This window comes from Erythrolamprus reginae, unplaced genomic scaffold (genome assembly GCF_031021105.1).
Source record: "Erythrolamprus reginae isolate rEryReg1 unplaced genomic scaffold, rEryReg1.hap1 scaffold_288, whole genome shotgun sequence".
In the NCBI taxonomy this organism is placed as follows: domain Eukaryota; kingdom Metazoa; phylum Chordata; class Lepidosauria; order Squamata; family Dipsadidae; genus Erythrolamprus; species Erythrolamprus reginae.
The window spans coordinates 13,363-26,297 of NW_027248654.1; the positions used below are offsets into that span (position 1 = coordinate 13,363).

Below are 12,935 nucleotides of genomic sequence, written 5' to 3' on the forward strand. Positions count from 1 at the left end.
GTTAAATAGACACAGATGAAGAAGACAGAATCTTAATTGTACAAATAAATGGAAGAATTAAACCAATTACATTAGTAAGTATATATGCCTCAAGTTTAAAGCAACCAGAATTTTTCACAAAAATACATAATAAACTGTTGGAACTAAAATGGGAAAAAAAACCTATTAATTATAGGATATTTTAATGTTGTCTCTGACAGGGGGGAAAAGATTATAAGGGTAATACTAAGAAAAAAGCTAGGAAAACTCTACCTAACACCTTCAAAGAGATGGTGGAAGAATTTCAACTAAAAGATACATGGCGATGTCTTCACCCAAATAACAAATATTACACATTTTTCTCAGTCTCTCACAAATCATGGTCAAGGATAGACATGGCATGGGCAAAGATGGAGTTTATAAATAATATGTTAGAATCAGAGATACTCCCTAATATATGAGCTGATCATAACTGTTTTGTGCATGGCCTCTCCGAGCGAAACCACCAAACCAAAAGTCCACTATTTCATGGTAAAATCACACTCTTTATTGGCAAAAGCAGCACACAGTGAAAAACAGGTTGAATGGCAAGAAGGGAGTATTTTTTCTCCCCAAAGTGAAACATATAATGTGTGAAAATAGCCAACTCGGCCTAACTGCATTCCTTAGTGATAACAGCAGCAATTTATCATTCACCCTTTCTATTATTCATATTTTTATTTTGCTTCTTTATTACTGTTATTGATCAAGACTAGTTTATGGTTATAACATTCTATTTTTTTGTTCCTGTAAAAAGGAAATATGAATATGAAAAAATAGACTATTTTAAAATAAGGTAACTTCTGAATTTAAGCTGACTCTTTTCATTTATATCAAAAGAACTAAGAAGTCAGATAAAGAATTCATGGAACATTGTAACCATAAACTAATCTCCACACCTATATCAATGAAGATAGAAGGGAATAATACCATTTGCTGTAAATGGTATTCTAATTTGTAGTGTTACATATTAAATAAACATAGTTGGTGTTTATATGCATGGCCATGCACTTGTATCTGGGGGAGAAGTATTTGTGCACTTGAATAAACTTGTATATAATTATGAAATACTATATCAGTTCAATACTTGCCTACCAAGGCTGAAGCTGGTCAGTATATTATAATTTCATCTTGTTTAAAGATAAAAATGTAAAATGTTGTAAAATTATGTAGCATAAAGTAGGCAATGTCTTCGAGAATGGATGAAAAGAATAACATTTTGGGCTTAAAACTGATGTAGAAAATGAACATCTAGAGAGGGAACAGTCGAAGAGTATTTTTCTCAAACTGGACAACTTTTAGTTATATGGACTTTAGCTTCCAGAATTCCTCAACCAGTTTGTTTGAGAAGCACTGCTCTAAGAATGTGAAGTGCAAAATAACCAAGCAACATCCATTAATCAAATAACCTGGAAAATATTGTATGGTTGCTATATGAATGGGTGCAATTGATTTTAATACAATTAGGGATTTTAGATAGTTATGTAATTTTAATTTAATTGGATTTAATTTTATTGTAACCTACTGGTTTTTTTATATGTTGTAAGCTGCCCCAAGTCGTCGGAGAGGGGCGGCATAGAAATAAATCAATTAATCAATCAATCAACCAATCAATCAAATAAATAAATAAATAAACTGAATACTTACTAAAACACATGTGATGATGAAAAAGACAGATTAACAGTTGTTCAGGACACTTCATTGGCATGCCAGCATCAAGCTTCAGTTGCTATATTCTAATTAAAATAATTATTCTTTTATTATCTGCAGTGTTCCCTCTAATTTTTTTTTGGGGTGGGCGGAAAAGTATAGTGTCTGAGCGGCAGTCCCTTTGGGACTGGGCGGCACAGAAATAATAAGTAAGTAAGTAAGTAAGTAAGTAAGTAAGTAAGTAAGTAAGTAAGTAAGTAAGTAAGTAAGTAAGTAAATAAATACTGTGTGTCTATAACAGTGAGCTCATAATAGGGCAACTATCAATATCAAAATGCCACTTAAATAGTTGAGCTAGTTTCAAACTAGATTTTGATTTTCTTTCTCTCTTCCTTACTACCATTCTTTTTCTTTCTCTTTTCCTTCCTCTCTTTTTTCTATCTGTTTCTCTCTCTTCCTCTCTTCCTCTCTCTCTCCTTCCCTCTCACTCTTTCCCTCTCGGCTTCTGGGCAGGTTTGGAAAACTCTGAGTTGATGATGATTTTTAAGTGAGCGATTGCTCACTGCTCAGCTTAGAGGGAACTATGATTATCTGTACTTAAATTTGTGTATGAGACAATTCTAATCAGGAGACAGGATAAAAAATAAAGTTCAGAATAAAATCTGCATGTTGATGTGACTAAAATATACCGTTCCAACTGCAAAGAGCAGGACAGATAATACATAAAGAGTCCATTCAGGATGTAGGCAGGAAACAATGCAAGCAACAAGCAGCTGACTTTTAAAAGAATGTTCCATTGGCAGTCACTGCCTTCCTAAAAATGAGTGGGAAACATGAATCTTTAAAAGTTTCTGGCATGAATTTCCACAGTGATAAGAAAAGTTGGCAATTTTACATAAATTGACAGTTTTGTATTCTGGGTCTCTTTACTGTTCTCCATTCCTCCTACAGCCATGGCCTGGCTGATATTTTGATATAATACAAAGTGGCTGTTTATTACAGTTGAGTATTGTGGCCTGTACTGTGAAATGCATTTTGTCCATGGAATTTAACTGAACTTGGCATTTTGAAGCGTGTTGTTCAGTTGCTTACTTTTCCTGAGATTTCAGTGCTTCAAGATTGCTGAAGCCTCTTCTTCAAGTTGAAAATGTTACACAGGAAGACATACCATATAAAGGTTAGATTGGCTGTGATTTTGATGCTTAATTGTAACCAACAAAGTGCAGAGAACCTTTTTTTTTCATCTTTGGCATAGGTTATACTGTAATTGTCTCTCTAATACTGCATGTATTTAAGATGTACAAACTTCCCATTATTGTAAACTAGCATGATAATGGAATGCATCATAACATAAAAGGAGGAAACAAGGAAATTATATTAATTTTTTTACTACAATTTTTATTTATATTGGGAACAAATTTTAAAATAATTAAGATTTTAAATTTTAACTGGTCTCGAACTAGCTTTTTTAAATTTTAATACGGCAATGGAAAATGATTAACTGAAAAGTTTCAAGCAAATCTTAAGAAATCACAAGATCAGCTTTTCAGTAATTTCATGTGTTTTAATTATTAAAAATTGTTCATTAGCAAAGCTCAGGCAAATACCAAATTTCATATATATGTATTATGTTTCTTTATAGGAGCTTCAGAAAGAAATTGAAACCCATACAGATATTTTCCATAGCTTGGATGAAAATGGACAGAAAATCTTGAGATCACTTGAAGGTTCTGAAGATGGTGCGTTGTTGCAGAGACGCCTGGATAACATGAACTTCCGATGGAGTGAACTTCAGAAAAAGTCTTTAAATATCAGGTAGGGCTAAATAGCAACAGGTGGGAAGCAGAAACTGAAGTGAAAACAGAAGTATTCTTGGCAACTCACCTAAATATATATCCCTCATTCTCTGTGCTCTTAGTCTTTTTATTCTAATCAGATTAAATTGGCTGGACAATTTATTCAATAAAACATACTAGATTAGTTCATTACTCTAGAAAGATAGTTCATTATCTCCTCATGAGAGTTTTAGGACACAAATAGTTGGTGATTTTTTCTATATTAATATTTTCATAAAAGGGATTAATTCTCTCTTTTGCTGAAAATATTACTGTATCTTGTTTTTGCTGAAATTATTACTTTATAACTATGATTCTATATAGTGTAATAAGTGAATTTGTAGCCCATCTAAATTAATTTCAGAAGAATTACAATTAAAATACATTTCACAAGTAAAGTAAATTTCAGAAAACATTCTGTTCATATGAAGTTATTTGATATAAGTTGCATATTCGAATCATATATAATTGTTTGGGAATCCATATATAATAAATTTGAATAGAACTGGGAAAAATATTTATTTATAATAGTTACAATCTGATGAATGACAATAATTTGAGGAAAGCTTTGCAGTAGGGAACTCACTCACACACTCCTTAATTGTTTATGTAAGTTTAGATCTGTAAATCCAATTCGGGGGTAGAAAAGTGATGCCTTATGGCGCAGAAGAAGGTTTTTCTGCAAAAGTTCATAATAAAGATAATTATTACAGAATTTTTTTAAAACTGCAGTGCAGAGAGAGTATTGTTTGAATCATTTTTGTTTGCTCTCAACCCTTTTCAAAGCTTTTTTTTGCATATATGTAAAAAATATTTGAAATCTTCATAAGCCATTTCTATTCCTTGAACTTGATAGATAAAAACCCTAGATATTGTTTAATAAAGGAATTTTTAAATAATTTCTTTGCTGTAATTTTGATCACCCAATTTTGATACCACTGATATTAAGCAAATTTACAATAGTAACCTTAATTTATCATAGTTGTTATAATGAGAAGTTATCATGGAAGTTATAATGAGACATTTATTATAGCCAAACCACGTAGGCGAGAAAGACAATTAAAAGCATACAGTTATTACACACAAACACACACATATGCATGCACACACACTTATTTATCTATAGATTGGAGGGCGCACATAATCACTTTTGAACTGTATTTTGCCTCCTGACTTCTGTTTGTGTAATTCAAGCTCTCCATTTTGAAAGAGAGTCGCAAAAGGTACAGTGCTTAGAGTCTGAAAAACTAAACTTTTGAACATAGATGTTCGACTTTGAAGAAAAGTTCACAATAGTGACTTTCTTTAAGGTCCCTTGATTTGTTTCAGGGTTTTGTTGTTGTTGAAAGTCTCACCCTTTCAAAATGATAGAAAGTTTTACCCCTATACAGGAAGTATGCTTAGCTCCTGCGCTTGCAACATTTGATTTCCAGCTAACACTGTTGGGGAGCTTTCAGCAATTTTAAACCTAGTCTATGCTAATTTTAATAGAGATGGAGCATAACTTTTACAGAATTTTATATTTTTTGTACTTTGTACTAAATACTCATGACTCCTTTAACTTTTGTATTCAATATTTGTGATTTTTGAGAGGAGGGGGAAGGGAGGGGGAAGGAGGAAGGAAGGAAAGAAACATATCTATCATATAGCTTATATTTTAACTTTTAAGAAATGTCCAAATGAGTTCAGAAAAATGAGGGGAAAGAAATAGCAACAGTTCTGATTTCACATTGTGCCTTACTGGAAATCATCTTTTTCATATTATTTTTATTTTGCATATATGAATCAAGATAGATATTGTTTTTGGTAATATTTGTAACACAGAAACTGAACCTCTTTTTCAGGTCTCATCTAGAAGCCAGTTCTGATCAGTGGAGATATCTACACCTTTCTCTTCAGGAACTTCTGGCATGGCTACAGTTGAAAGAAGATGAGCTAAAGCGACAGGCACCAATTGGTGGTGATCTTCCCACTGTACAAAAGCAGAATGATATCCATAGGGTATGATTTAAAAAAAATAAAATCTGGAAGTAAATATAAAAACATAAAAAATTGAAAATTATAAACTGATTTTTTTCAGTTTTTATGTTGATATTATATATTATATATATTAAGATTATAGTTTTTATATCTTTATGTTTAATTTTGCTTCAAGCAATAGAAGTAAAGAAATACATATCTTAATATGACCACTTTTTAAGGCATGATAAAAAATATATGGTGAACTGCAATGGAGGTAACTAGGAGACAGGTCAGTGTTGAAATCCATTTTTTAATTACCAGTTCTGTGGGCATGACTTGTTGGGTGTGGTGTGGTGTGGCTTGGTGGATATGGCTTGGTGGGTGTGGAAAGGGAAGGATAGACCAAAATCCCCATTCCCACCCCACTTCAGGGGAAGGATATTGCAAAATCTCCATTCCCACCCCACTCTGGTGCCAGCCAGGGGTGGTATTTGCTGGTTTTCTGCTAGCAGTTCTCCAGAACCTGTTAGAACTTGCTGGATTTCACCTCTGGCACAAGTACATAAGTCATGTCAACCATATTATGAAGTCATGTGATGAAAGCATATTACTTCATAATACAATTCATATGACTTAGGTGCTTTCGTCTGATGTTGGACACGAGCAGGGGTGGGCAGCAGGCAGGGCAGGTGGAACACAGTTCCACCAGCGGAAATGAAGCTGCATGCCCAGCTCCAGCTGATCAGCGGCAGTCACTTCCAAGATTACAACTCTCGTCTGGGCTTTCCTTTCCCCCCCCTCGTGCTGTGTTTGCATCTGCGCGCCTCGCTTTTTCCTCTTTCCTCCTTCCTGGCCTCGAATGAGCTTCCCTCTCTCCTTTCCAGCTCCCCTCCAGTCTCATGCAGCCATCTCCCGAGGCCAGGAAGGAGGAAAGAGGAAAAAAGCAAGGTGCGTGCAGCAGCAGCAGGGGAAAAAAGGAGAGCTAAGCCGAGCCGAGCCAAACCGTGCCAAAGCCATCTGGGCTGCGGTCTTTTCCCCCCTTGCGAAGCTCTCATTCTGTCTGCAGCTGAGATGAAAAGGCATAGATTGTGTGTTTTATATTTTAAAATCAATTTTAAAAATTATTTTTAAAAAAAGAGAGATGAAAAGGCATTATGCAGCAATAATAAATTTATAACTCTCCCTTGGCTTTCTGATATTTTTAAATCCCCCCTCCCATCCTCCTCCTCCTCCTCCTCGGAAAGCAGGAGGGAGACCAGCACCAGCAGGAGTTGCAGGGAGCCCTTTTCATCCCCCACTCTTTTCTCAACAGCTGATAGGCATCCGTTCACCTAGCTACTCAGCCTGAGGCAGGGGGCAACCCAGGAAGGAGAGCACGGGAAACGCAAAGCAAATTGTCCCCACAGTGAGTGACACTGGTGAAGTTGTAAGTCGAGGACTTAACAGTTCACTTGAACGTTGATCGTTCAAGCCACTCCCACCTGGTCACATGGCCTGCAAGCCACTCCTACCCAGTCACATGACCATCAAACTACACCCACAAAATAAGCCACACCCACAGTGTGCCAGTAAAAATTTTGGCTGCCCATCACTGGACATATTGAAATTTATGCCAAGGCATCATAACATGTGTTTATTCATGTTGACACATTGCAGCTTGCTATAAATGATACCATATTTGCTGAACCTTTGCCCTCCAACAAAGATTGGAATCATTTGGAGGAGGTATTATTTTATGGTTCTTGTTTTAAGGAATATCAAAGCCTATAGTGATGTTGTAAAGATGGACTCAGCATTCAACCTTTTATCTGTGAAGCTGAAAATATTCATTGGCAATATTTTTAGTTGGAATATAGAGATGGAAAAAATATTGACATAATTACTCCTCTTCCTCTTGCAGAGCCAAATACATTGTTCAAATTATTAGCAAAGTAGAGGTGATGAAAGGGTTAGGACAACAGCTGAACTTGCAAGACCAAAAAATGCTTGCTTGAAGGCCTAATTCATGACAGTCATGATATCAAAGTGTGTAGACCTCTGTGCACTATGCATTTTATTAGAGGAATGAGAGTCATTATGAACAGTTCACATAATTCATTGTGGACAACGATATTCAGATTTGCTATCTTTTGGATGCCAATGTTAGAGCTGATCGTTGAAATGTACATTTGGCAACCATATAACACTATAAATCTTGCAGAATAGCTAAGTGAAAACATAAATCATTCATTATTTAAACCCTCTTAGCTGATAGATCTGTCACATACCATATATTTAATGTATGTAATAAATGTCTTTAACAATTGCTATGCATTACCCCACCCAATCTGTTTAAAGGAGAAGATCCAGAATAGCTGTGCAGTTACACGTCAGTTCCTAAGAAATCTGATTGAAAGGCAATGGCCTCACAGTTGTATTTGTAATTGATTTGATACTATCTAAACTCAATTTAATTTGACTTTCAACTTGCAAAACAAACCTCTATACCATTTTTATATAACCCACGTGGAACCTAGATGGATGGGGTGTGTCTCTTCTTGTTCTATGGAATCACTTAAGGGCTTTTATAACATTTACCCTAGGATATTTTTAATTGCTCAGTGAAATGAGCTTTAGGGGAGGTTATAGGATTTTTTGTGCAGAATTCTGGATTTCTCATAAAGCCTACTTTAGATGTTTGTATCAACAATACTAAGCTGCCATTCAATACCAGATCTATAGTGTATGCGTGTGTGTATTTGTAGCATATTTTTGCTGATAATGAAAAGAAAGGGAGACTATTATCAAAAATATGCTACATATATAGATTATAGTTGTTAGCTATAAAGTTTATCTGCTTTGGAATATGGCCCTTAGTGGGACCAAGATACAAAATTAAAGTTGTATACTCCTCCCATATTTGGGTATACCAGGGTGATTCGACCGAGAAAAACAAAACATCTTTCTTTCTATCATCTATCTATCTGTCTGTCTCTCTGTCTCTCTGTCTCTCTGTCTGTTCTGGTTCAGGCCAGTCAAATGATAATTGAATAATTTGCTTCAGACACTTAATGTTCAAACAGTAACACTTCTATTTATTTCTTATACTTCATTCAGTACAATATACTTCTGTGACGCAACAGGATTTCTCTTCAGTTTTTCTCGTGATAAACTAGACCATAAATCTCTATAATTGCTTCACTGTCTCCTAGGAGGCATGCTTTAATTATCCTAGCTGATCTTGGCTGATTAGAAAGGCAATAAAAGGGCAATAACTCACACAATAAAACTTCACCCTTCGCCGCTCTTCTAAGAACGTCCATGCTGGCTGGATGTCAGATTGCTGAAAGCAATTACCATTTCTGTCCAACCCCAGATGTGATGTAATTAATTAATTAACTAACTACATTCTAAATTGCATCTTAAAATCTTTTTCCAGTAATCTCTTCTGATCTTTTGTGCCACCTTCTGAATTTTGCATCTAACCATCTCAAGTCCTGACAGCTCAAGCTGTCTGAGGATACATCTGTTTGCAAAGTTTCACTCGAAGCCTGTTCTCGCATTTCAACATCTTTCTCACTAAAACTCTTCATCTCCTAAATTAGGTAAATTGACAGGTTCCATTTCACCTTCCCCCTCTGAATCTGAGCATTCCAACGGCTGACAGGGAGCACACACAACACCATCTCTCTCCCCATGGCCCCTCCCCTTCCCCCGTTGGGTAAATGGGATTAGGTTTCGAAGGAAAATGTACATGAAAATCAAAAAGTAATTCAGGTGCTTCAAAGTCTTGGGCATCCATCCAGATGCTATTGTCAGGCCCGCCTCCCAATCATTCCACCAGGTACTGAAATCAGTCATTGAGCCAACAAGAGTCTCGGATGCCAGTAATGTTCAAGTGGGGCAATGGAATGCGGAGTCTGGTGCAGGGCGCGGACAATCAGGAACAGCAGGGGCTGGAACTGGTGGCCGAAATGGAGAGTCTGGGCTGACTGGAACAAATAGAGAGCGATGAAAAACGGGACGTACACACATGGAAGTGGGCAATGTCAGACGGTACATCACTAGATTGATGACCATCTCAACAGGAAAAGGTCCTACAAAATGTTGGTCAAGCTTCCAGTTAGGTCTTTTTAAGGAAAGGTATTTTGTAGAAAGCCAGACTTGATCACCAACAGTCAATGGTGGAGTGTCTTTTCAGGAATGGTCCGCAAAACGCTTGTAACCTTCCTTGCCTTTGGTCAAGGAATGCTGGATGAGGTCATGAACGGCACACAGCTCAGTAAGAAATTTGCCGGCGACTGGAATTGGAGAATCGGAGGGTGTGAGAGGAAAGAATAGGGAATGAAACCCGTGGTTAGTGCAGAATGGTGTGGTCTGCGTGGAAGTATGTTCAGAGTTATTAAACGCGAACTCGGCTAAGGTAAGATATTTCACCCAATCTTTTTGTCGGTCGTGAACAAAACAGTGCAGGTATTGCTGAATTCATTCTCAAAGATCTGCCATATCGTGGACAGCTGCAATCAATGCGAGGGGTAGAATGGTACAACGTGGCACAGGTTCTTGGGCTTGGGTGTACTCAGGTTTGCGAGACAAGGCATCGGCTTATTTGTTATCCACTTGGAAATGTAGGTAATGCGGAAGTCAAATCTGGCAAAGAAGAAGGACCATTGGATCTGTCTCTGGCTTAACTTCCTGGCAGTTTGGAGAAATTCCAAGTTTTTGTGGTCAGTTCTGATCTGTACTTGGTGACAGGTTCTTTCCAGATGATGTCGCCAGGTCTCAAAAGCAGTCTCGATGGCTAAGAGTTCTTTTTCCCAAATGGTATAGTGGCATTCAGCAGATTTTAGTTTTCTGGCATAATAGGGACATGGGAACAAAGGTCTGCCATCTTGACGTTGTTGAAGAAGTATGGCCCCCACTTCAATATTGGAGGCGTCAGCTTCTATGATAAAATGATGAGAGGGGTCTGGGTACTTTAGGATAGGTTCTTGCATGAAAGCTTTTTTGAGATTGAGAAGGGCTTGTTGCTCTGCATTGAAATTTAACTCATTTCTGGAAAAGGCGAGTGAGGGGCACAGTCAATATGGTGAAGTTCGGAATGAAGGTTTGGTAATAGTTAACAAATCCCAAAAATCTTTGGACATCTTTACCTCGAGAGGGAGGTTGCCATGTTTGGAATGCATCAAGTTTTCCGGTGTCCATTGTTATGCCTTGGGGAGAAAACACAAGGCCTAAGAAATCAATGAAAGTTTGAAAAAATTGGCATTTCTCTAACTTGGCATAAAGATGGTTTTGTCGGAAGCATTGGAGTACAGTGGTACTTCTACTTATGAATGCCTCTACTTACGAACTTTTTGAGATATAAACCGTGAGTTCAAGATTTTTTTGCCTCTACTCATGAACCATTTTCTACTTACGAACTCTCGCTTCTCTTTCGGTTGCTGCTGCTGCTGCGAGCAGTGGCCAAAATGGCATGCGCGCATTGGAGGAGCTCCCCATATCCGTGCCACTTTCCCCTCCAGCCCTCCACTTTCTCCGCTCCCCACAGCCACCCCCATTCTGCTGCCAAAATCCCCCCAGCATACTGCTTCCTTCGCCCCATCTCACTGCCAAAATCACCCCTCCAAATGCTTCCTATGCCGTCCCAAATTCCCTCCAAAATTCCCTCCAAACGCTTCCTGTCCCAAATGGCTCCCAAAATCACCCTTCCAGATGCTTCCTATGCCACCCCAAATTGCCTCCAAAATCTTCCTGTGCCACCCCAAATCGCCTCCAAAATCACCCCTCCAGATGCTTCCTACACCACCAGAAATCGCTCCCAAAATCACCCCTCCAAAAGCCTACTATGCCACTCCAAATCACTCCCAAAATCACCCCTCCAGATGCTTCCTACGCTGCCAGAAATCGCTCCCAAAATCACCCCTCCAGATGTTTCCTACGCCGCCCCAAATCGCTCCCAAAATAACCCCTCCAGATGCTTACTATGCCACTCCAAATTGAGGTGCTAACAAAGGCAAATGGATTGAACAAAGGTAGCAAGGAGAAACGAGGCAAATGCTTACTATGCCACCCCAAATCGAGGTCCTAACAAAGGCAAATGGATTGAAGAAAGGCAGCATGCGCCGAATTGGTTTCTAGGCATTTCACCTCTGGCTCCGAATAAATATAAAATGTAAAGAGTTTTCTCCCCCTTAAAAAGACTATAAATCTTCCTTAGAAAAAAATAGGAGATACAGGAATCTGCCGGCATCAAAGAGAATTTGAAGATTTACGATTTCAAGCAAAGACGGAGGTGCTTTCGCTGTAACAAGGAAGTGATAAGTGAGTACAATAAATCTTAAAATGGCGGAGGGAGGGAAAAAAGAAGATGTTTCCAGCTTAGCAAACATTGAAAAAAAACTGGATAAACTGCTGGACATTTGCAGTGGATTTGAACAGAGATTTAATAAAGTTGAGACTAAAATGGAACAGCTGGACTTAGAAGTAAAGCAAATTAAAAAGGAGGAAGATTCCTCTGCTGGAAAGATACTAAAAGTTGAGAAACAAGTGATGGATTACGATGGAAAAATAAGACAAATAAATGATAGAATCGCAAATTTGGAGGACAGACAGAGAAGGAGGAATTTGCGTTTACGGGGGTTCAGAATGGATTCGGCCTCTGATTTAAAGTTAACAGAAGCTGTCTGTGCTTGGTTAAATATACAGACAAGCGTGGATGTCAGCGTGGAGGAGTTGTTGCGAGTTCACTGGGCAGCCCCCAGAAGAGACGGCAGACAGAGAGATGGGATCATCGCTTTCCTCAGTGAAAAGAAAGCAGAGATGATTTATAAAACTTTGAAGACTTCTACGAGCCTTAAACAAGACGGAAATGAGATAAGGGTTCTGAGGGATCTTTCCTGGGAAACCCTGAGAGCGAGAGCTGTGTTGAAACCAATTGCAAGCCGGCTATATCAAAGTGGAACCAGATTTAGCTGGGGCTACCCAGTGGCCATCTTGGTGTTCCAGGACAATAAAATGTACAGAGCATGTTCATTGGAGGAGGGAAAGGCTTTATTGGATCAACTGGGGATTAAGTTTGATGAAACTGGAGCACTAGCATATGAAGGGGAAGAGGCTTTTGACGGTCGAAGTACCCCAGATGAGGAGGAAAGACGAAGGGAAGAGCAGCTGAAGGAGTTAAGCGAGCAGGTGGAGGCCATCAGAAAGGAGCAGAGAAGAACACGGGCTCTGCGTGAGAAGAGAGCCAGAAAGTGATGGTGTTTGGTCCCTTGTCTTGTTGTGGGGGGGGGGGGAAGGAAAAGAATTATTACTATTACTATTATTGTTGTTATTATTATTATTTTTCTTGGAGATGCCTTGGGATTCCTGTATATCTGTCATTCAGTGGGGGAAGTCTAAGGGGGAGAAAAAGGTGGTTTAAGAATTTAAAATTAAAGAAGGAATTATTTAAAGGAGAAAGGAGGGGGGGGAATTTTCTCTTTAATAAAA

The 12,935-nt window shown here is 38.1% G+C and overlaps 1 protein-coding gene across 1 annotated transcript in view; it reads left to right on the forward strand.

Annotated features, from left to right (window-relative positions):
* The window catches only part of LOC139156109 (dystrophin-like), a gene marked incomplete at both ends in the record, with an annotated part of 41,234 nt that overhangs the window by 11,942 nt on the left and 16,357 nt on the right, over positions 1–12,935 (forward strand). The window contains 2 exons of the mRNA XM_070731419.1: positions 3,311–3,483; positions 5,348–5,504. Of these exons, the coding sequence (XP_070587520.1) occupies positions 3,311–3,483; positions 5,348–5,504 (330 nt within the window). The remainder of the gene's footprint in view (positions 1–3,310; positions 3,484–5,347; positions 5,505–12,935) is intronic.